Source organism: Plectrocnemia conspersa, unplaced genomic scaffold, assembly GCF_051122295.1.
Source record: "Plectrocnemia conspersa isolate PC_06_02 unplaced genomic scaffold, ASM5112229v1 ptg000009l, whole genome shotgun sequence".
Classification (NCBI taxonomy): Eukaryota; Metazoa; Arthropoda; class Insecta; order Trichoptera; family Polycentropodidae; genus Plectrocnemia; species Plectrocnemia conspersa.
In genome coordinates, this window is record NW_028277173.1 from 29,291,054 (window position 1) to 29,315,331 (window position 24,278).

At 37.6% G+C, this 24,278-nt stretch overlaps 4 protein-coding genes across 7 annotated transcripts; 3 read left to right on the forward strand and 1 right to left on the reverse strand.

The window, feature by feature from the left end:
• LOC148232561 (uncharacterized) lies at nt 1-5,274 on the forward strand. The gene is made up of 9 exons (XM_088192629.1): nt 1-158; nt 3,005-3,067; nt 3,128-3,294; nt 3,358-3,478; nt 3,547-3,668; nt 3,731-3,957; nt 4,018-4,315; nt 4,379-4,550; nt 4,616-5,274. Exons 1-9 carry the CDS (start codon nt 18-20, stop codon nt 4,793-4,795), a joined length of 1,491 nt encoding a protein of 496 aa, XP_088048755.1. The 5' UTR covers nt 1-17; the 3' UTR covers nt 4,796-5,274.
• On the reverse strand, nt 5,262-15,743 carry Srp9 (signal recognition particle 9). The gene is made up of 3 exons (XM_088192633.1): nt 15,606-15,743; nt 5,478-5,714; nt 5,262-5,418 (listed from the first exon to the last, which is right to left on the reverse strand). The coding sequence occupies exons 2-3, from the start codon at nt 5,616-5,618 to the stop codon at nt 5,326-5,328; spliced, it is 234 nt and encodes a 77-aa protein (XP_088048759.1). The 5' UTR covers nt 5,619-5,714; nt 15,606-15,743; the 3' UTR covers nt 5,262-5,325.
• LOC148232563 (leucine-rich repeat-containing protein 47-like) lies at nt 6,523-11,192 on the forward strand. The gene is made up of 5 exons (XM_088192628.1): nt 6,523-7,191; nt 9,209-9,664; nt 9,730-9,889; nt 9,958-10,060; nt 10,881-11,192. The coding sequence occupies exons 1-5, from the start codon at nt 6,594-6,596 to the stop codon at nt 11,169-11,171; spliced, it is 1,608 nt and encodes a 535-aa protein (XP_088048754.1). The 5' UTR covers nt 6,523-6,593; the 3' UTR covers nt 11,172-11,192.
• On the forward strand, nt 15,473-24,249 carry coro (protein coronin). Of its 4 annotated transcripts, none has more exons than XR_015810729.1 (9): nt 15,473-15,546; nt 15,700-15,897; nt 15,963-16,360; nt 16,421-16,528; nt 16,602-16,883; nt 16,958-17,110; nt 17,178-17,318; nt 23,156-23,356; nt 23,434-24,249. XR_015810729.1 is itself a non-coding variant. In XM_088192627.1 (9 exons), exons 2-9 carry the CDS (start codon nt 15,700-15,702, stop codon nt 23,644-23,646), a joined length of 1,587 nt encoding a protein of 528 aa, XP_088048753.1. In that variant the 5' UTR covers nt 15,473-15,546; the 3' UTR covers nt 23,647-24,249. The 4 variants fall into 4 exon arrangements, 2 of the variants coding, with proteins under 2 accessions (XP_088048753.1, XP_088048752.1); XR_015810728.1 differs by having other exon boundaries at nt 15,473-15,532; XM_088192627.1 differs by having other exon boundaries at nt 16,602-16,776.
• The last annotated feature ends 29 nt before the right edge of the window (nt 24,250-24,278 follow it).

Genomic DNA, 24,278 nt, shown 5'->3' on the forward strand with positions numbered 1-24,278 from the left:
AGTGTTGCCAGCTCGCGATGGGGGCTCACCGCAGCCGGGAAAAGGCCGAGCCCGAGCCGAAGCCCGCCGCCCAGCCGCGACCTTCGCTGGCGTCGTCGTCTTCGGCGGCCGACCTGCAGGGGGCGGCTAGACTGGCGCCGGTCGACAAACTCTCCAAGGTGAATTCGAAGTCGTTATCTTTATTGTATGCCATTATTTTGTTAATAAGTCTTCTTGTACCTTTACAGTTCACTCTCAAACTTTCTTTGTTCAATTCTGTATTCTCAGATGTTAAGAAATGCACAAAAGTGACGATTCATAATATTTACAGATGGCTGACAAAATTGTTCCAAATTATTCTACATAGATTTATTTTCAATCACTGTAATTTATTTTTAATCAACAACGTGGACTTAGATCTACGCCTACAAATTACCGTGATAAAATCTTCCAAAACAAACTTAAATAGATGTAATATATACAGATTTTGAGAAGGCTTTTGATAAAGTGAATTGTTCATTCGTAACTCGAACAATTTGTTACAAGAGTACTTTGAGTGCTGCAACTGTTGTTTTTTCTGTTTATAAATGATTTTAAAATATTGAAATCCATTGAAACAAATCGTTCAACATTAACACATTTCATATTGTAACATTTTATAAAAAGCTAGACCCGGCGAGATGATTTGAGATGGGCTTCATTATATAGTAAAAAAATTAGTAAGGTTAATTTTCGATTTCAAAGAAATTTTAAAAATCATGGAGAAATGTAAAGTAGTTGAAACCACAAAAGACCACAAGAGCATATTCATTAGAATATACTTATATTTTGAAGACATCTTATTAGAAGTCTTGGTTGGAACAGTTTATTAAGATACAATGTATGAAAATTGTTATGAGTAGATTTTTAATATTATTTTATGCGTGTCATATAAATAAATACTATACTTTATATATTTGAAGCGTGCCATAGAGCACTCTTTCGAAGCCTGACGGAAACCCCATTTATCGTACAATCTGATTTACCAAATATGACATAAAAGGTATTTCAATCGTGATCTTTATTCATTGTAAAGTAAACGTATTTATATTCCAAGCTAGAATTATCAATATATTTTTCCGATAGAAATATGTAGATAAACAAAAAAATTCTAATTAACACGTAAGATATTGATAATTTTAAATTTACTCCTTGCACTTTCGAATAATTCGCGTGTTTTTTGTTTAAAACTAACAACATATTAGATTCACTTGATGTAATTGAAAATATTACTATTTATTGTATTGTTTTATTAACCCCTGTGATTTAAATATTTTTCAATCCTTGTAATTATTTTTCTCGTTCATTGAGGATGTTGAACAGATGATTGTTTCCTATCGCCTTGTACACTGTATTTCTTAATAGGATCTGGAAGTATAATATATTTGTACAATTTTAATTTAGAGACATCTCTCGTTCACAGTTGCATTTATTTTTGTTATAATTCTTAACTATATTGAGCATATATGTCCCTTTATATTTGCTGATGGTATTTCCCATGACAAGTAGAATCTACCTTTTTGACCTCTAATGTTTAATGTATCTAATGATCAGTAGTATTAGACCATAAAAACTAAATAATATGCTACTAATATAATATGTCAGCTGGGTTCTTTTAGTGGTTTTAATATAATGTGAGTGAAGCTTCGCTAGATTTTTCAGTGCTAAAGGTGTCCAAGCACCCCAAATTTATTGTTCGGAGTCCTACTCGTTTTCAATCTCCTAACGATTTCTTTCTGATTCTTAAGTTTGCACTTTCAATCGACAAACTCTTATACGTTCAGATACAACGAAAAGCATCAAAACAAGACGTCCAAAAGCTTCCATAAACAATTTCACAAATTTCATGACATAAATGACCTTTTTTAGCTCTTGCGGCAATCTGTCCTCAAACAAAAATTTCCGCAATAACCTTTTTTCATAGTTCCAGCAGCAATAATGACCCTTTTTATTTTAGTGTCCTTTTTGCTATTTTCAAAATTTGGTCACCTTTTGTATATTCGTAATAATATAATTTGGTCAGAACAGGAAACACCCCATAAATAATTCGCTGCTCTCTGCATTATACCGTTGTTATATTCGTTTAAGTTAGGTTTGGGTTTGAACAGCAAATTTACGTTTCGCAACTATTAAATTTGAGCGTTGCTCCGCGTGGCGGGCGCCGTAATGATAAACAAGTAACAAACAAAATCAATGCATTTCGTCATCTAATCCTTAAAAGCAGATTTTTTTTTTATTTATATTGATTTCAAATTTTCATCTTTATTTTATCCTTCCGTAAATGATGTGTGTCACCTGTGACACGCATGTCATAGATTCGCTATCGCTGCTCTAGATTAGTGTCTCTTTTATTCACACACATACATAGATTGTAAAATGACTAATGTAATTTTTATTAACATAACAAAGCCATGAATGATGTAATAAATTTAATTTGACTCACATTAACTGACGACTGAAGTTTAAGATGATATTCAATTTCTTTGTAAATATGTTTTTTTATTATTGCTTTTATTTCAAAAGATACCACATTTTTTCTTTTAACTTTGCATTGTTCCATTATCATTATCCTTAAATTTATGTTTTTTTAAAAACAGTTTGGAAATTGAAGTTGGATTACTCTTTAGTTCCCTTTAAAGGTCTTAGTCGAGATATCTAGCTAAACATTTTATAAGTTTACTTGTAATGCAATGCGAATTGCTGAATTTTGTTTGTTACTACGAATAAAATGCAAAAAATTTTTCACTTGCTTATGGCGAGGACTTTTGGCGAATTTGATTGCTTATATAATAGACATTTTTGTAGTTTGTGCCCGAGCAAAGTTGACATATAAATTTATTATAATTTAATGATGCAAAAATTGCCTTCGTTAGAACTTCACTAATTCCAAAAACTGTTGTATCGATGTGATGTATAAAAAAACATATATAAAACGTATAAATAAATTTAATCGCATGTAAATTCACTGTCGTTTTCTTTTTGTCAGATCCTTTCGAAAAGGGCGCACGATGAGGAGGGCGTCAGCGGCGCGACCGAACGATCCTTCACGGTGAGATATAGCCTTCGGGATCGACAGCCGAGCGAATGAACGACGGTCTTTGTGCCGCAGGTGCACCTGTTTCCTAAATATCCGGAGCTGGGCGCAAGGCTGTTCCGACACTTGCTCGCGCTATCCAAAAGCAAAGCGCGACACCTTACCTCGTCGCAGTTCAGGCAGCAGTCCGAGCGCTTCTTGGGCATCATGGACGACGCGGTGGTCATCGAGACTTACGTCAGGTGAGATCTTTCTCCCTCCAGCCGTCCTTTCCGATCTCTAGGACCGACTCTCTCGCTCCGCAGGATGTTCAGCGACGCCGAGGAGGAGGAGGCGATGGCGCCCGAAGGTCTCCGAACGTTGCTCATGACGTGCTACAAGCTTTCCATGGATCACTATAGCGAAGGACCGCGTTCGTGTTTCGCGGTGAGTCAAAGCTCCTTTCGGATATACGATTCTCTCATTTCGATTTTGACTAAATTCGATCGTTTCAGATACACCGCACCCTGACGGCCGTGATCGACTCCTGCTTTCACCACAAGCGCACGTTGAGCGCCAATTATATAAGCCGTTGGTTGAGCGAGCATTGCCACAGAGTCGTATTGCCGATGCACAGGTGTGAAGCGTTTTATACGAGCTATCTAATTATTCTCCGTTACTAATAGCATAAATAATAAGGTACTGCGTCCACATATTGTCTACCGCTTGGAGAAACATGGACACGGACGTATCCGAGGAGAGCTCCGGATTAGAACTAGCCACTCCCGTATTGGAGACGCCTCCGAGCGGCGTCCCGTGTCACAGCGCTCCGCTCCTACCCGTCAGCCAGGCGTGGCTGTTGGCCGGCTCGCTTCCGCCGATTTATTCCCTGCCTCACAGCAGCGCAAACAACTCCGGAAACTCTGGTAATATTGAATATCTCGCTCATATCCGCGAACCGTGCTGATCTTTATCGTCTCTCTTAGGCACCAACTTGGCGTCCGTACAGTTTCTGTCGCGTCTAGTCTGCCTGCTGCCTTCGCACTGGACGATGCTGTATGCGTCTAACGAGCACGGACTCGGATCCAATCGGTTCCTGCACCACGTCCTCGCTTATCACGGTCCGACGCTCGTGCTGCTGCTCGGAGGCAACATTAAAAATCAAGGCGTAGCCGACGAGCTCGTCGACAGGGTGCTCCTGTGCGTCGCGAGTCCCGTCGAATGGCGCGAGTCGCACCTGTACGCCGGGGGACCGGAGTCCGCTCTGATTCAGATGCAGCCCAAGTGAGCGACCTCGGCGACGCGACGATCGCTCGACAAAGACTCTACTAGAATTATGGGTTTCAGGTTCGGCGTGCTCGAGATGGCCCCCAAGATGCTCTATCTGAACACTCACATCAGAGGCTACCCCAAGGGATTGAGAGCCGGCTCCGATCCGCGAAAACCGCTGATGGCGATAGACGAAGGGTTCGAGAAGTTTGAATTTCGAGGCATAAAATATCCTATCGAGGCGATGGAGGTGAGCGATACCGACGTCACGATTGTCGCTTTGTGTGGTTGGTTACGCTCAATTTTCCGTCACAGGTGTGGGGATGCGGAGATCAAGCGAGCCGCGAAACGCAGTTGGAAATCAAAACGTGGCAATTCAAAGAAGCGGAGCGGCAGCGCCAAGTCAAACTCTCCGCCGCCGATTGGATGGACCATCCGGACAGATATCTCTTAGAGCTGGCCGGGCGACCGCAATACAACAATTCGGCCAATTAAACAAAATTACCGTCATATTATTATGTATACGTTTTTCACGTCTACGTGGGTTTCACAACCGCACAGTATATATATATATATAATGTACGTTAACTATTCAAAAAGAGGACTGAAAGTAAGAGTATTTTTTTATATATTTTGTACGATTGTTTTACGAGTGAGCGTTTCGGTGCAATACGTCGAGCCAGTTTTGTATTTATTTGCGATTATCGCTCAACTCTCGCAGCGAATAGCTTTAACAGTCGCATCGCGAATTACTTACTAAGTGCCTTCGAGAGAATAAATCCGACGGAGCCGGTCTCCGGCGGTGAGAACGCAGGAAAGCTCTCCGGGCGCTGTGATACTTTTAGTCGAAGATTTTATAGCTACTTAAGTTTTGATTCGTACGAATGTTGAAAATGGCCAACGAAAAGCATATTTCTTATTATATTATACATTGTTATTTTGACTTATTTTGAATAAAAGATTTGTTATCGCGAGTGCGCGGTTTTATTGAACGAGTAGTAAAAAAAGTAACAGTATATTATGAACTAGAAGTCCTTGACCATGGTCCTCATGTAGTTGAGCAGAAACTTGTCGAACTTCCTCAGATCCTGCTGGAGGCCAGTTCTGTACTGCAAGCACTGAAACAGAAACAGGACCGTGAGAACGAATCGACGGTGCGAGAACCGAAAAAGCTAACCTTTACGTCGTCGGTGACTTTAATCTCGGCGAGGCCCTTTCCATCGTTGTACTTGAGGGTGCACCTGACCTTGGAGGGATTGTCGACGCACAGCCTTTCGGCCGCCTTTTCGAAATCGCCCCAGTTGGTGAGGAACGTCATAGCGAGTGCGGCATTTGACGTATGTCACCAAAGGCCCGGCGTTGCCAGGTGGCAACTTTCGCCGTGTCGAAGTGTATTTTTTAGATTTTATCAACCCTAAAACACGTCACAAAATACAATTTATTATTTTTAAAAACTTTTTTGACGGTTGGCGTGCCTGGAGCGGATGTTCAGCGACTGGCAGCACTGATGCTTTTTTGCTACGCAAAAATATAATTTAAAAAAAAAAGCGATTTTTCAATTAATTTAAACGCTGGAAAATAACAATAAGAGGTTTAAAAAGCACAAATTTCCACGAGTGCTAAAAAAATGAGTCGTTACGAAAAATTTTGTGCTCGGATTTATTATTAGAGGACGAATTGATCTGAATTTTTTGAAGTGAACAATCAATTTTATTAATACTTCCTATACCGTATAGGGACGTCATTTCAGCTTTTTCGAAGAGGAGGTTTGACGTTGTGACGGTGGCAATTAGGCATAGATTGAGTTATATAAATTTGCAGTGAATGAGGCATCCGCCCTTCTCAATTGACGTGTGTGATACTGTGTTAAATATAATCAAATGGCGCCCCCGTTCGAAGTAAAATAAAACATAAACAATATAAATATTTTTTTACAAATCGAGCTACAACAACATCAACAATCATATACATTCTAACATAATTTTTTGACGATCTACAACATTCACATTGAACACATTTGATTTATGTTATGTATCTGAAGTATATAAATTTTATTGAGTGCAGCGTGTGCCGACTAAATAGCGAAATGGTGTTGAATATTGATTTTTGTCGATCCATTACACTAATTTGTCCCATTTTAATAAAATGTATTTCAAAACAATCGTATTCAAAATGCAACTACCTAGGTAGTTAAAAATAAAACGAAGTAGTGTGTATTTGATTTTTCGTCGGTCAAGTTGGTAGGAAGGTCCGTCCGGCCCGCGTGCGAGCGCAAAACGTCAGTCGGTCAGAGATGGACCCCTGGCCGGAAGTACGCGTCGCTCGCGAGGAGGGTCGTCGCGAGCTGGTGCTGCGCGGCGACGGCAGGGACGAGCCGCCCGAGGAGGCGTTCTCGCTGGAGCAGCTCTCCCTGCTGAGCGTGTCGGCCTCCAAGCTGCGTCGCGTGCCTTCGTGCGTGGGCCGCCTCAGGCACCTGCGCGAGCTGCTGCTCTTCAACGACGAGCTGGAGAGCCTGGACCCGGCCGTGGGGTTGCTGCGAGAGCTGCGAGTGCTCGACGTGTCGCGCAACCGGCTGACCTCCATCCCCGCGGAGGTGGGGCGACTGCCGGTGCTCGCGGCTCTCAACGTCAGCGGCAACCGCCTAGTCGAGCTGCCCACTCTCGTGTTGCCGCAGCTGCGCGAGCTGGACGCCTCCCAGAACCGCTTGACCGTGTTCCCAGACGCTTGCCGCTCCGAGCACGAGCGCTTGGCGGACGTGAGGCTGGCTGGAAATAAGATCGTCGAGATCCCCGCCGCCTTGGGCAAGCTGCCCGCGCTTAAGAATCTCGACCTATCCGAGAACCTGATCGCCGTAGTGCCTCAGGAGCTGGCCGACGCGCCTAAGCTCAAAGGTTATTTACAATTTTATATCACTATCCATTTCAATGTATTCCATTGCATTATTGTCTGATGGTTAGTTTTCATAAAAATATTAACTAATAAATCATTTTTACCAAAGTAATGCTAAGATTGTTTAACACTAGGTTTACGGGTGTCATTCAAAATAAGAATAGTGGTAATATTGTTCAAATATAAAAAGTCTGTCAATTTCGTATTGAACCATTTTCACTGTTTAAATATAAACATTACCTAAATACCAGCAATGTACTGTTATTTAAAATGCATTTTTGCTATTTTACTTATATTAATCAAAGAACTCTTATCGAATGATCAAGAAACCGTTGGTTATATTGAACCCAGGCTGTAATTTAGGCAAAAATACAATTTTTTTTCGTGTATATTCATTTTTATCGGACTTCACCGACAGTGTCTATGACTTTCTTTCCGGAGCTAATCCAAAATGTATGCATCATTTTTTTTCTATTGACTCTACCGTCTCAATTTTTTGGCCCAAAATTTAAACGAAAATATTTTATTTACACTATTAAAAAAATATTTCGAATCCAACATATTCAACATAGGCATTCTCAGTTCTTGAGAAACCCTTATTCTTTGTTATGGAAATTAATTAGTCTAAAAACTGAATAGATTTGGCCTCCAAATCGAGTTTTAAACAAAGCGAGCACTTTTCCCATTACTGTCATAAATTACTGCGATTGTGAGCAACTTTTGACTTAATAAAAACAAAGTTCTTTCGCCATCACCAGCCTGCAACTTCTATGATTTTCACTGCATCCTTGCAGTCAAATTATTTATCGCCTTGGCGCTCCACAATATTTTTAAGCTTAAGAAAATGATTCTTACTTGCTATTTATGATTGGCAATAAAATAAATTGGCAGAATTCAAATCAACTTTCAGTCAGAATAAAAATTAAATCTCAGTAAATCATAAACATATTATTCAGGGTCAGAATAAAAATCAAATTGTTAGAATAAAAATAGCATACGGTCAGAATAAAATATAGAACTATCATGTGAATTAAAAATATATTATAACATTTAAAATAATTAATAATTAAAATAAATTATTTATTTTAGAAATATCTTATAAAATATCTCGCTCGCACTTAAACTGTCGGACTGGTTAAATACGAGCGAGCATTGTTCGGAACAGTGAACACCCCATGAATAACTCGACGAATCTACTTAATTGTATGTAAGATGCAGTGAACGAAGCGGGATTAACAACGGAGCAATGGTGGATAGCACGTTTGGCTTGTTGTTTTCTAACAATGTTGCAAGCCCAACCAAACAACGTGCATATGATAGATTGACCAGTTGTATCAATCTTCAGCGTTACAGCATTAACAACACTATTGCCAACTGAAAAAAATAATTCTATCGGTCAAAATAATTCTTACTATTTAATATAAATTCTGACCCTGATTTAAGTCCCGGACTGGAGATTATTGTGTAAACAAAAATTGCACATAGCGAAAAATTCTGATCATTTCCTATAATTACACAAATTTTTACTTGAAAATAGAGAAAAATAGATTTGACAATCAAACAATCTCAGTTAAGTCTTTTTGTTTGTATTCCCATATTTTTTTTAAGCGGCTATGTTTCGTTAACATTCAAAATGGTTTCAGTCCATCCTCTATAATCTTTTTGGGAAAAATAGCAGCTTCTTTATTCGTACTCGATGCCTTCCCTGTTCCTGCAACGCTGAGCCAATCATAGTGCTGTTTAAATTATGTCTTTCAGCCTATGAAAAATCATCACAGCTTCGCTGCATGTGAACTTTTAATCTGCAAGGCAATTATTCAATTATTTTTATGGTCTCATATTCAGAAGGCGTTCGTGACGTTTTGAATAACTTGAATTAAGTGGTTACATAACGAAACGAATAAATCAGGTCATTACTGAATTCGCTATTATTAGCATGACTATTTTTCTTTCATAATGTAATACTTAATTTAAATTTTAATTATAAAAATATTTATAAAACCGTTTACCTTGTTGCAGAGTTAAATTTGAAAAGCAACCCGATCTCCGATAATCGTCTGCAAAAGTTGATCGACCAGTGCGGCAGCAAGCAGATCGTCAATTACGTGAGGCAGAGCTGCCCGAAGGCAGGAGATGCGGATGCGCCTCAAAGCAAAAAGAGCGGCAAGAAAAGCGGAGGCAAGTCGAAGGGAGCCGAAAAACGCGAGCCTCGCCGAGAGGAAAATGAAGACGCAGACGCGCTGTGCGATAGAATGCGTGTGCTGCGCTGTGACGATGCGCTGCCGAACGTGCGCATCGAGGACAGTGTCAAAGCGGTGCGGCCCCATATAGTGTGTTGCCTGGTGCGCGGTCTCGCCTTCAACGAAGACACGTTCAAGCGATTCATCCAGGTGCAGACCAAGCTTCACGACGGTCTCTGCGAGAGACGCAACGCCGCCACGATCGCTACCCACGACTTCGACAAGATTCCCCAGGGTGAGCCGCGCGCGTCGCCTCCGACCGGACCCTTCGAACCGCTTGTAATCTGTTTTTTCCTCAAGGCGATTTGGTATACGTGGCCAGGCCGCCTCATAGTCTCAAGATCCGACCGTTGAACAGAGTCAACAAGTGCTCCGGACTCGAACTTTACGGTCAGTTGAGGAAGGAGGCTGACGAACTGCGGAAGGAGAAGAAGCGAAACGTCTACTCGGGCATTCACAAGTATTGAGCGGTCGACGTCAAAATTTTCATTTTTGATAGCTTTTGATCTAACGATCTGCCCGTTTCAGATATCTTTACCTCTTGGAGGGCAAGAGTCTGTATCCGTCCGTCGAGGATAGCGCGGGGAACGTCATTAGCTTCCCGCCGATCACCAATAGCGAGGACACTAAGGTGAATTATATAATCAATGTAACCGAAAGTCGTTTGCAACTATTTTTAAAATTTTTATGATATATTAGAAACAATAAAACATGTAATTAACACATTAGTCCACTATTTTCGCTGAATTTTAAATATCTATGTTTCTATGTTTTTACGCAAGGTGAAATTATAAATGTATACAATGCCATCTCAAGAAAAAAAATTAATCTTTATTTGGTTCGCACAATATTTTTTATAAGTTTTAGTTACATTACTTTAAACCCTCGAAAATGCTTAAACAAATATATATAATATATATATATATATATATATATATATATATATATATATATATATATATATATATATAATTATTAGTTACAAATTTTGATACAAAAATAGTAAATATTTGCATTTTTAACCATTTACCAGTCACGGTACTTTTTTTTAAGTAACTTAAAAACTTCATGCGTGGACCCACCCTTTCCTATGCAGCGCTATAAAAATGTACAGACGTTGTAAAACATTTTAAAATATCCATACAAATTTAATTTTAAACAAAAAAATGTTATGATAATTTCTTAAAAACTGTGCTGATTTTTAAGATGAAAATTCACGAATTACAAATTTCTGAGTTAACTCGAGCATGATCGGGGAGGGGTTAAATTAGTTGTTATTTAAAATAAAATAAAAATATTTAGCCTTTTATCAATATTAAAAAAATGAAATATATGTAAATTGTAGATAAAATTTCTATTCAAAAATATCTGATTCTTGCGCCCATTGCCAGGAGTATGTATAGTATCTTATTTCACAGTATATATAAAAAAATGATTTTATCGCCCATCAGATGTCGCGCGAGACGAAAAACATGTTGGTGGAGGTGACGTCGTCGACAAACCAAACGGTGTGCCGCAAGGTGCTGGACGTGCTGCTGCTGGAAACGATGAGTATGGGAGTGGGAGGTCGCGCTGACGGAGAGGGGGAGGGGGAGGAGGCGCCGCGACTGGGCGTGCCGCGCAAGTTGGACGTGCAACAAATGAAGATCGTGGACGGCGAGGGCAAGATGCGCGTAGTGTATCCGTCCAAGGTCGACCTGCACTACGAGGACAGGCCGACCCTGAAAATCATAAGAGAATGACAATAAACGCCTTGGCACTCTCATACGGCTTTTACTATCCTCTCCCCTCTCCCAGTCGGTCCTAAAGCTGAGAAAGGCGATCTACTCACTCGCGCTACTAGTTTTCTACACGCCAAGACTCATCTCGCGCGCATGCGCTAATACGAAGCAAATCTTATAGACCAGTGGCTCGCCAAATGATTTTATTTTACCGACCATTTTTAGCATTACCAATTACCTGAAAATGACCGGTTTGATAAATAAATTAGGTAAATGTATACCCATTTTTTTGGTTTATACATACAAGTAATAACAGACCTGGGTTCAAATTTCATATAAGCCCTAGTGTTTTTCAGGGACGTCATTTGGAGGGGAACAGGTAGGGACGATGCGGTAATTCAAGCAGACGTCGTATATACAGATTTTGAGAAGGCATTCAAAAAAGTTTGTCATGGGTTAATATTACAAAAATTGTTGGACCTAGGATGATTTAACTCGGCTATTCTCGAGTTATTTGAGCGATCGTAGACAGTTTGTGTAGTACTTCACCCCTTCGGGCGTTTCGCAAGGGTCCAACTTGGGCCCTCAGTCCTTTTGTGTTATTATTAATGACATAAATATGGGAGTTACAAAATCAAGTTTTCTTCGATATGCAGATGATTTAAAATTGTATAAATGCATTCGATCTGTTGCGAACTTCTCTTTACAGAGTCATTTAAATAATCTTTGGAGATGGGCCTCCGTTAACCGTCTGCCCCTTAATGTCGGAAAGTGCCATACTGTGTCATTTTATCGATCTCGATCGCAATCAGTTTATTCATACGATCTCGGTGAGAACATTTTGACTAGAGAAACTTCCACTAAAGATTTCTGAATCACTTTTGAGAGCAAGTGGAGTTTCTCTACAGATACACAACGTCTGTGATAAATTTTCCAAGACGCTCGGCTTTGTTATGAGATACACATTTCCCTTTGACGATCCGTCAGTTATTTGCGTCCTCTATGACACATTAGTTCGTAGCATTCTTGAATCGGGATCCATAATTTGGAATCCCCGAATATGAAAATACTTTCTTTTAGTCCAAAAAGTTCTTAAGATACCCTTATAATAGGCTATTTGGTTCATATCCGTTCGTATATCCCAGCGCATTTCTTTTAAGAGTGTTCTCGCAGAAAGTTGTAAATCGTTAAGCATTTCTTTAAACTACTGTCAACAACAATCTATTCTCGAGAAATTCCAGTTTTGAAAATCACGATCGCGTCCTCTTTTGATTCCCGTTAGGGCTAAGACACCCGCACTTGCCAACATCAAACCCAACTTAACCTAATGAAAGTTCTTAAGCTAATTATAGTTTTAGAACTTTTATTAGGTCAATTCTAAGATACAAACTAAGCCAATTCATCTGTCAGGGCAAAATAAGCGGAAGAAGTACAGAAAGTATTGCGTCTTAGTTTATCTGCAATTCGATATTACACTATGTTTTAAAAACATTATAGCAATCCTTATCGATATTACTGTGGACTTCTGATATGATAATATTTATCAGTGTGTATTCAAACCTAATTTTGGTCAATAGGAGGGCGCAAAAACAATTAGCATTTCTCAGACGTCAATAATTCACGTCAAAAGCAATAAAATCGTATCAGCGCGATCGCAGTGGGAACGCTCTGTAACGAGCGTTTCCATTGCGACGGCAACGGTACGATTTTATTACTTTTAACGTGAATTTTCAACTTCTCAGAAATGATAATTGTCCTATTGGTCAAAATTTGGTTTAGATATACTTCATTCGATTCTCACTGATTGTAAGTCGTAATATTGTTATAAAAAGTCCTAATATGAACGCTAGATAACCGATCGTTTTCACTTTTTTTAATTGCTTTTGCCGTTTACTTTACAATTTATTAAAATTTATTAAATGTTCTTTTTTTCATTTTTAATGATGGACTAAATCGACTAATCGCTATGGAATAGACCAGAGCATGTCAAGCCTTCCACAATTTTTAGATCTTTTAATTGTACAAGAATCAGAGTGACAGCTTATCATCGTGACGAATGCTTATCTCTACCCGGAAAATCCGTTATACGATTAGAATTTACAATTTCCTGTTGACTAAAAAGCTCATTTTTGCTCACATAATCGTTTAATATCAGGGGTATTAAACAAATAAATAATACAATGCTGTAATTTCAGATACACATAATTTTATTGTGACAAATGTTATGTATTGTATTATACTTGTTTTAAAATGAAAAATATTAACTTAGATAAGTATACAATAATCTATATAAAATAACTTTTTTGCATAATGGAAGAATGTGGTTTTAAAAATAGACTTCTAATTTTTCGATAAGTATTTAAAAAAATTAAGCCGAAACAATTGTTATTGTATATTTTTTCTTATCTTATCTTTCATAATTAAGTTTATCTGTTGTCAAGATTTATTATTAACATAAAGGTGTTAAAATAATTGCAGCATTAATAACTTATTATATTAAAAAGACCAAAAGGTTAATTAAATTAACGCAAGCTTAATCATTTCAATACTAAGTAATGATCATTATTCGTGATAATAGCAAATAAATGCTAACTACGATCGTTGTCCGTATTATAATGCTCGAAAATATAAACGAATTAGTAAATTGTGTCTGTGGTGTATGTTGTGCAGTTCTTAGAAAGCAGCATTAGGTCTAACGAAAATCGGTTAACGTTTGTATTGTCAAAATAGACTTTTCTTCTAAAGATTTTTTTATTTATTGTATTTTAATATATTCATTATTAAAAATAAAAATTTGGCTTGCAATTTATTTTGATCAGGGTTCTCATTCTGCATACTTTTGCAAAAATTGTCGTACAACGTAGAATTATGCTTAACTGGAACATTTTCTTGTAAAATAGTTGTACATTGCAGATAAATATAACAACAAAAGTTAAATTATACTTGAGAGCATCGTGTCCGTTTTGTCAACGTTGTCCTCATATGTCTGTGTATGATTTAACAGAATATGTATGTGCTTTTAAATAAATACTTTGTTCCATAAAACGAATTCTTTGTGCATTTACGTAAGGTAAACCTTTGGATTTTTTCTTCGAAAAAGTATTCGTTACAGATAATTATTCATGAGATGTTCACTGTTTTGACTAGTTTCTCATTAGACGTCATTTTAGATTTTTTTAGAGGGGGGGACAAAAGTTGCCCAGTCAGTGGTCGTTTTTTTAAATATTTCGATAGCTTTCATATTTTTAAGACATATTTTAATATCTAAGTGCAGTCAAACTATGGAGCAATATGCAAGATGCGACGTGTGTGTACTTTTTTTGCTTATTTTCTCCCTGAGAGATGAGTTAGCTTAATTTGTATTTTGCAGGGCTGTGGAGTCGGAGTCGGAGTTGGAGTCGTGGAGTCGTGGTGTTTTGGCCGGAGTTGGAGTCGGAGTCGGAGTCGTGAAAAATGAGCGACTCCGAGCATTTTTTTAAATTATGAAATTTATGAATTTTTAATTGCGTAATAATGAATGTGTATAGTGTATGAATATTAAACGTGTAGAAAAATACCAAAAATACCTGATAAAATTAAACTTTTTTGAGTCGGAGTCGGAGTGGAGTCGTGTTGTTGGTAAATATCGGAATCGGAGTCGGAGTCGGAGTCGTAGTCGGAGTCGTGTTTTTTTTTAACGACTCCACAGCTCTGGTATTTTGAACAAAACCTAATGAAAATTTTAAAACTATAATAAGATTTAGAACTTTCATTGGGCAAGTAAAGTTTGATTGATTCGTGGCCGGCTAGGCTAGTCAGTGGTTGTTTTTTTAATACTTCAATTTCATTAAAATGAATAGTATTTTGCCGGCTAAATTCCTCTAAATAGTTACCGAAAGCTCCCACTGCGATTTTGTTGCTTTTGATTTGAATTTTTTACTTCTGAGAAGTAATAATATTTTTTACGCCCTCTTATTGACCAAAATTCGATTTGAATACACTTTGACCAATGCTGTTATATCAGAAGTTGTTGGTATAATAATATCGATTAGTAACATTCGAGTGCAGACAAACTATGGAGCAATATACAAGAGATGAGTTGGCTTAGTTTGTATTTTGGACTATTGTTGTTTGTAAGTTGCATTAGGTTTGGATTTGAACAACAAATGTATGTTTCGCAATTGTTAAATTACTACAGATGTAATTAAATTTAGTGGAAAATGTATTTGGACTCGACTAGTAGAATATATGATTTATTTATAGTATTTAATTGAATGACATATTGTAGTGAAATTGAGAGCCACTGCTCGATAGGAATCGCGGCGGCGCATGCGCGCTGGTGCAGTCCGCGCGCGCAAGAGAGGAGCGGCCCGACGTCGTGCGGCTACACGTCGTCGACTACCGTAAATATGAAAATGTAATAATAGAAAATGTGCAAATATGTCGGGGCGGTGGGGCTCGCGCCGGCCGCATTACCAAATATGGCGTCACTGACGCCGCGCCGGCCGCGTCGCTCGCACGCGTCGCAGGCGCAGCGAAGCCCCGACTCAGAGACGACTCCCTCTTGCAGATGTCTTTCCGCGTAGTGCGCAGCTCCAAGTTCCGGCACGTGTACGGCCAGGCGCTCAAGCGGGAGCAGTGCTACGACAACGTGCGCGTCTCCAAGAGCTCCTGGGACTCGACCTTCTGCGCCGTCAACCCCAAGTTCCTGGCCATCATCGTCGAGTCGGCGGGCGGCGGCGCCTTCGTAGTCCTACCCCACAGCAAGGTATCCGTCGACTGCTCCCCCTGTCGCCCTATCGCTCTACCGCTCTATTGCACCCCCTCTTTCAGGTCGGACGCATACCTCCAGACCATCCGCTCGTCGGCGGACACAAGGGTCCAGTGCTCGACATCGCCTGGTGCCCTCACAACGACAACGTAATCGCCTCCGGCTCCGAAGACTGCGTCGTCAAAGTATGGCAGATCCCCGACGGTGGTCTCTCGCGCACACTCACCGAGCCCGTGGTGGACTTGGTGTACCATCAGCGGCGCGTCGGCCTCGTAGTCTGGCATCCCACCGCTCAGAACGTCTTGCTCACCGCCGGCTCCGACAACCAGATCGTCATCTGGAACGTGGGCACGGGCGAAATGCTCATCCAGCTCGACTGCCACCCCGACCTCGTCTACTCCGCCTGCTTCAACTGGGACGGCTCCAAGCTCGTTACTACGTGTAAAGATAAGAAGATAAGGTGAATCACCGTCGCTATCCTTCTTTTGCGTTTCCGACTCTAAACCGTTCCTTCCTCTAGGCTCATCGACCCGAGGACGGGGGAAATCGAAGAGGAGGCCGTCTGCCACGAGGGCACAAAAGCGTCACGGGCCATCTTCCTACGACACGGGCTGGTCTTCACCACCGGGTGAGACGCGGAAGATTATTTTATTTTTTATTATTTTGCCGAAAGAATTAGCGACGATCCGATTCCGTCTCAGGTTCAGCAGGATGTCCGAGAGACAGTACTCTCTGAGGGCGCCGGACGCCCTCAACGAACCCATCGTGATGGTCGAGCTGGACACGTCCAACGGTGTCATGTTCCCCCTGTACGACCCCGACACCAGCATGGTGTTCCTCTGCGGAAAAGGCGATTCGGTCATAAGATACTTTGAGGTAATTCCGCGCTCTCGCTTCGCCCGCTGTGAACGTATTTAACTGTCGACTCTTCTAACATTTTCGTGTGTCTTTCCGTTTGCCCGTTCCGAGAGGTCGCCCGCTAGGTAAAATCCATTCTGGAGATCGCATTCTTATCGTCGGCGACGAACCGACGCTCTCACCTATCCCCCTCTTTCAGATAACGCCGGAGCCGCCCTTCGTGCACTACATCAACACGTTCCAGACTCCGGATCCTCAGAGAGGCATCGGAATGATGCCCAAGAGAGGTTGCGACGTCTCCACCAACGAAATCACCAAATTCTACCGACTCAACAATTCCGGACTGTGTCAGGTATTACTACCAATATAGTTTCAAAACGCGTCTTTGGCTTCCGTCGTCCTGACCGTTACCGTTTCAGATCGTATCCATGACCGTGCCGAGAAAATCGGAGCTCTTCCAAGAAGATCTGTATCCCGACACCCTGAGCGATGTCGCCCCGTTATCGGCGGAAGAGTGGATCAGCGGGCAAAACGCCGAGCCTCTCACCATTTCTCTCAAGGTAATAATAATAATAATAACATAGCAACGCTTAATAATCGATATCTTTTTAATCTACGGTATCTTTTCCTACAAATTTTGTCACGTAGTTTTAGATAACAAGTGTCATTTGGGATTTTTTTCTCCTTACTTTTCGTCGGAATGAAATAACATTCTAGATCTGCCAAATTATATATGCAACGGTGATTCACAAATTTTGGACTCATACCAGATACTAATTTTAAATTTGATACGTATTGGAAATTATTTCAAAATTTTGCACCGAAGAGTGACTAATAATAAACCCTCTCGTGATGTATTTTAGAGGTTTAGTTAATCGTTCCGTTAAACGTGGAACTGAAAATGTATATTTATTTTATTTCATATCACATTTATTTACGTTATAACGATACACTATACAATTTGCTACGAGACTTTCTTATCAGTAAGCAGGTTATAGTCTATAAAACGTTTATCTGTCTGTAATCGTCAAAATTTTTGGCATGGCTAATGAACGACCTATTTATATTTTATTATTTATTTGAGCTAAATTAAGCACTATATTACAGAATCTTTCTTGATTTAATTTAATCTTCATGATATTAAGAAAATCTTATCCATGATAATTATTTATTGCAATTTGATAAAAAATATCTTTTGATCTTTCATTTCCAAGTATTTTTGCACTGCAATTTTATTTTATCGCCTGGTATTCGTATATGCTAGAATCAAATTATAAAAAATACTTTTCATACAGTTTTTAATATATATTTAGCAATCGGCGATCTTTTTTATTATTACCCTAATATATTTGTACACTTTGTATATTCACAATTAACCCCCCCCCCCCCTTGTACATTATAATGATTCTTTCCAAAATGATGGAAAACTTAGTTTTATTTTATGTAAACAATAGAAAAAACCAGGCTGTGGAGTAGGAGTCGTAAAAAATCCACCGACTCCGACTCCTTTTCATAATTTTCTTTTATAATTGAGTGCTCTGAAGAATTTATTTTCCGCACTTAAAATAATCAAATCTGATTGCAGAGCTTTCATAAACGCTGATGAAAAGCAATTATTTTTTTAAGATCTAACTCAGTTTAAATCAAAGAATAAATTTAAATTTAGTCAACCTGGAAAAATAAAACCAACAAAGTATTTTTTCTAGTGAGTATAATTATTATATTTATTTATTTTAACGTATCGTTTTATTTGATATAAATATTTTATTTTACTTAACGTATATGTTTATTTTTTTATTAAATTAATTTTTTTAAATATAATCAAGTCAATATAGGTGAATTTGGTAGACATGACCTTTTTTTGCTTGATGATTTTTTTAAATCCTTTTATTTTTTTTATAATTTTGAAATTGTTGACATTAATTTTATTGCTACCGGTTTTTAATTTCAAATTAAACCTTTTACAAATCAAATTAAACGATTTGTTTTGGATGAATATTTTACACTCGGATTATAAACGAGTGTCACCATAACGTCCACCAAATTTAATCGATTTGATGGATTCGCCAGAATTCCAAGCATAAAATTTAATTTTTGAAAAGACTTCTTCATTTGGATTCATCATTGACGATTACGGGGATAGAAAAATTAGAGTATGATTTGTGCGTTTAACAAGCTCACGCACTTCCTAAGTATGGTGAATGCTTATGTTGTCTAAAACTAACCATGCTTTGATTTGAAGTTTAAAACATTTCATCCAAAATCTAATGGTTTAATTTCATTTTTAAAACGTTTAATTTGAAATGAAATTAGTTTAATTTAAAATGATTTTTTTTAATTTGATTTTTGGCAAAAAATAATCTTATTAAAATCGAAGCCATCTGCGGTGAAAAGGTTAAATTAAACAGTAAGTAGTTTAAATAAATGATCTGTTTTGCCATTAATTTCTGACTAAATATGCGTCTTTAGACATATTGCATTATGAAATTTCTCTATAAAACATATGAGTTTACACTGTGACTTATTTGTGATAATTAGGACATACTTTTTTTTTTAAATAATCAACATTTTAAAATAAGTTTTTGAATACAATTTTTTAATGATTGTATTTCGCATTCGTAAATGTCAAATTGCGTGGCGATAAAATAAACAAGTTAATTTGTGTTCAAAAATAGGTCAGGAGCTACTAACCTACTTCAAAAAGTCGAGATGATTCCAGTGCCAAATATTAGCGGAAAAATTTAAAGACCATGATAAGTTAGCGATTAATAAATGTGCGTAGAAAGCGACAAGATGTTTATAATAGAAAATATTTTTTTATTACTTAACATTATGTTTATGGGCATAAAAATGTCAATGTGATGGGTGCCATGAAAAATAGGTAGATAGTGGCCAGATTTTTAAAAATAAGAAGTTTCCGAAAATAAAAATAGTGTTAATATATTTGCACCATTCAAATATAAAAAGTCGTAAAAAAATACCATCTGATACAAATTAAATCAGAAAACCTTCAAAGATGTGGAGGTTACATTACACTAAATACCACCACTCCCCCTTTCTAAAATCATGGAAAAGATGGTTTTATTTTATGAAAACGATTAGCTGATTAACCTGGCAGTTATTATAATAGAAATAGTAATCAAAAAAGTTCGGAACTTTCAACTATTGATTTGTCTCTAATCTCGGGTCATTTTATTTTTCTCCCCTTCTCACTCCCCATGCCGTTGGGGGTTAACTTTGACTTTAACAAGTTCATCTCAGTGACCCTGAAAACTGGATTCTACACCAATATCAGTCTTTTTTGACAGTTTATTTTTCTCCATTTAATAGCAGTAACAATTCTTAGAAAAAACTTGATGATTAATTCGTTGCGATAATTATTTAATCATTATTATCATTATAGAAGACTCGCTGACTACAATTCTAGTACAGGCGGCCCTCGACTTTCGCACATAATTGGTTCCTGAAAATGTGTGCGAATGTTGAATGTACGAAAGTCGAGGGAAGTAAAAAAATTGAAATTGTGTGTATTTTAAAATATTTATTTATTAAGTAAATATAAGATGTTTAAGAGGCGTTTAAGAGACACGTTAAGTGGGGTTTGTGAGTGTTTCCTTTGAAAAGTTATCAAGAGTTAACTGTTTTCTACTATTCTTCTTCTTTTTTTCATATAGTATTTTATAACATGCTATGTTTTTATTGATCGCCCCACGCACTTGAGATATGCGTTCTCCATTGGGATCACAATCTTCCATAATATTTAAAAATTTGTCAAGGTGCGTGAAGGCTTCATTCATATTTTTCATTGTTAAAGAGTTTTCCAAAATAAACCTGTCTCATCTACATTAAATATTTGGCTAGAGAAATATTCTCCATCTTCAATAATTTTAGATAATTAGGAAATAAATTCTTTTGCAGCATCTTTATCCGCATCAGCCGATTCTCCAGTAAATTTAATATTATAAAAAGAATACCTCATTTTAAAATTGTAAAATCAACCGTTACTTGCTTGAAAAACCATGTTGAAATCTTTTTTTAATCTACCCTTCCAATCTTTGTGCAAACTAAGAGCTTTTGCTTGAATAATTGAAATACTCGAGAGACATCTTTTTGATGTTGGTCATCGATCCACGATGACAAAGATTTTCCATTTCATCCATGTTATTTTTTGCTGTGTTTTTTTGGGAACATATCTTTAAAGATTGCGGAAATATATATTTATTTTCCACAATTTTGAACGTATTTCTTAATTATATTTTTATTTTGAAAAATTGAACATATCGTAGACCTGTTTGTATCAAAGCAAAAGAGTCACCGCTATCAGAACGTCTAATAATTTCCATCTTTGTCTTGAATCGTGTGAAGTTTATGAGTCCTTGATTTATTTTTGTTCGTATCAACACAAGTTTTTCCGTTTCTCACTCGTGTTTATATATATATATTTTTTTTTTTTTTTTAAAAATTAAATTTAAAATATTTTTTTTTTTTAAATGTGTGAAATAGCGAATTGTGCGAAAGTCGAACGTTCGAAAGTCGAGGGCCGCCTGTATTATCAATGTATTTTGCTACACATGATATTGTATATTATTATATGATATTTAACATAAAAGCAAAAACTTCAGGTGAAATTTTGAAATATTTTTTTTTTTATGAACTGTAATTTTTTAAATAATATATTAAGCTATAATAATTGATTCCAATAATTTATTCTCTGCAGAGAATGTTCACCATTAAACTTAATAAAGGGAACAAATACAAACTGTTAAAAATATTTACAATGTTTTTGATGTTTCGAATCAGTTTTTGGGTTCAAACCATTTCTGTTATGCCTAAAAATCTACTGTTTTTAACACAAGGTTTACGGGTATCAAAAATAGGTATATAGGGACTAGATTTTCAAAAATAAAAAGTTTCCGAAAATAAAAATGGTGTTAATAAATTTTCAATGTTCAAATATATAGTCAAAAAATACTGTCTAATTACAAATCAAATCAAAAACTTGTCAATTTGCCGGGTGCCGTAAATCTAGTGTTAAATTTTTTAAGCTAAAGCATTTTCATCGCATATCAAAACCTTTAGGCCGGTTTCACACCTGCCGGATGAATTCACCCGGCACTGGGCCGGCGCCGTGTAGTGGGGGTGGTGTCCTATGGGCTAGTACTGACCATTTCAGACATGCGATTTTTATTTAACTCGGTGATTGGATTTTTGCAGACAGGAAATTTCTGTACAAAAAATATTTTTAAAATTACATAAAAAAAAAAACTCCAAGTTCAATGTGCAATTATTTTTCAAATATTTCAATTTTCAATAAACGAATAAGTTAAATTAATCAACTTGAATTGAAAATTTAATCCAATGAATCATTTTTTTACTTCGTGAGAAAAACACAAAAACCGATTGTTGAAGTTATGATATTAATGACATGTTTTTCTAGTAGCCATGAACTTTCTAAAGAAACTAGAAAAGTAACATTTTTTCTAATAATAATATTGTCTGTTAAAACTTTTTACTTGAATTGCACTTATATTTTACTATTTAAAATTCTTCATAAATACAAGTTTGAAATGTAATATCTTAATCTTTAAAATATTGTCAATAGAGAATTTGAATTTAGGTTTTACCAGTTACCAGTAGAATTTGCCCAAATGATGGGTGATTTAAACATTAGGAATGCATAATTTTGTCGATTTTTTACCTGTCGAATTCTTTAGAACTAATAAAGTGCCTTTGGAAGAAGGATTATTATATATTCTGCGACCGTGAAAAATAATTTTCCTAAACAACAGGGCAAACGTTTGAAGATATTGTAAAGATATATTAAAATAAATATAAATTTAATTAAATTAAAGTACTTACGTAAAGTTGTTATTATAATTATGAATTAGTTTATTTCTACATATTAAAATTTAAGAAGATATTCAATATTAATAACTAAATTGTAAAAAGTCACATTTTCCAAGTAACCATGAACTTTTAAAGTAACATTATTTTTTTTATAACATCCACAATTTTTAAGCTTAATAGCTAATAGTTATAATGTCTGTCAATACTTTTTATGTAATAGTCTGGAATATTCCATGTCAGAAAATTCCCTGTACGGAATAATCACGAACTAATTCTCTTGTTTGTTTTATTACTTATTTTAAGCTTAGTGTGACATTGATTATTATAGATTTATCTGTTATCAGTAATTTATATTTACAGCAAATGTGATATAGTTTTCATTCTTCGGATTAGTTTATTTATGAGATTTCAGCGAAAGGTAAATAACGAAAAAATACTGTGGGCAATGGTTAGAAGTTATTTTTAATATTTAATTTGTATTATCTCGTTTATCCTGAGAGAACACTAAAATTAATTAAAATGTCGATAAATTGTATGATTTGTCCGGCAGGATCGCTGCATGCTGGTGCAAGGAGGATATGTTTCTGGAAATACGCAACAACTGGTCGTGAAGAAACCTAACGCTTTAGACAGAAGAGGTCCGCGTGGAGGTCGATCTCCGACTCCGCAAAACCCTGCGAACGACGAAACGTCTCCGGTCGCAGATTCTACACCGGCGGCGGTTCCCGTCGCTCCAGCGCCAGCCATGACAGTAAATGTCGTTTCGTTGATCTGATTTTCTTTTATTTGTGCGTTGTTTATTAACGTATCTTGTCGACGTGTTTGCAGGATAAGCAAATTCAAGAGTTCACAGAGGAGATTCGAAGGTTGAAGGCGATGATCGTGAAGCACGAAAACAGGATACGAGCCCTGGAGAAGCACCCGCGACTGGCGCCCTCGCCGGTCCCGGCCGGCGCGACCCCCGCCGCCGGCCGAGAAGAAGACGCTGTCGACCACCACAAGAACAGTTCGGACGTTCGCCTGGCCCCCGACGAAGTGTGACCGCGCGCCCCGTCGTCTCCGTCTCGCGCGCGACAGTCGACCGAAGATCTTATAGATGTTTTCACACCCGCGAAGGTCGAGACGAAGCGGAGCGAGCGAAGTCGCGACTAGCGTACTTAACGGAATCGACGTCGGATCGCATCGACGCCGCCGCGTAATCCGCGACGATCCCTCTTCGTGCTTTTTGGTGCTATTCACGCCGATCGACCGCCGCGTCGGCGTATTTTTAAAAAGTGATAACGTTCTCCGTATACGTGTTTATATGCGCGTCTCGTCGCTCAAAGTGTTTTAAATATATGCATATATTTTATATTGTTAATCGTTTCGTATTCAAAGGGGAGAGTACAATTTTAATATCGTCCGTATAGGGATTCGTGTGCGAAACGTGCGAGAGGACGGATTTTACGCTAACGAAACGTGCAATACGTCGCGCGAGCCGACACCAGTATTCGATTCGATTCTTGTCGTTTCGACGCTTATAATTTTCGTAAGACTAGAATCGATAAGTCTGCGTACAATGTATTATTGTTAAACAAATTTTTATAAAAATATATTATTATATTATTACATGTAATGAAATAAAAAAGTGCGTGTTGCTTCCTACATTGCAGGGTTTTCCGTGCTGAATAAAA

Coding starts and splice junctions, on each gene's coding strand:
- LOC148232561 (XM_088192629.1), top strand. CDS start 18: ATGGGGGCTCACCGCAGCCGGGAAAAGGCCGAGCCCGAGCCGAAGCCC. Junction 3,479..3,546: donor GACCGCGTTCGTGTTTCGCG/GTGAGTCAAAGC, acceptor CGATCGTTTCAG/ATACACCGCACCCTGACGGC. Junction 4,551..4,615: donor ATCCTATCGAGGCGATGGAG/GTGAGCGATACC, acceptor TTTCCGTCACAG/GTGTGGGGATGCGGAGATCA.
- Srp9 (XM_088192633.1), bottom strand. CDS start 5,618: ATGACGTTCCTCACCAACTGGGGCGATTTCGAAAAGGCGGCCGAAAGG. Junction 5,419..5,477: donor AAGTCACCGACGACGTAAAG/GTTAGCTTTTTC, acceptor TTTCTGTTTCAG/TGCTTGCAGTACAGAACTGG.
- LOC148232563 (XM_088192628.1), top strand. CDS start 6,594: ATGGACCCCTGGCCGGAAGTACGCGTCGCTCGCGAGGAGGGTCGTCGC. Junction 9,665..9,729: donor CTTCGACAAGATTCCCCAGG/GTGAGCCGCGCG, acceptor TTTTTCCTCAAG/GCGATTTGGTATACGTGGCC. Junction 9,890..9,957: donor GTCTACTCGGGCATTCACAA/GTATTGAGCGGT, acceptor TGCCCGTTTCAG/ATATCTTTACCTCTTGGAGG.
- coro (XM_088192627.1), top strand. CDS start 15,700: ATGTCTTTCCGCGTAGTGCGCAGCTCCAAGTTCCGGCACGTGTACGGC. Junction 15,898..15,962: donor TAGTCCTACCCCACAGCAAG/GTATCCGTCGAC, acceptor CCCCTCTTTCAG/GTCGGACGCATACCTCCAGA. Junction 17,111..17,177: donor ACAATTCCGGACTGTGTCAG/GTATTACTACCA, acceptor TTACCGTTTCAG/ATCGTATCCATGACCGTGCC.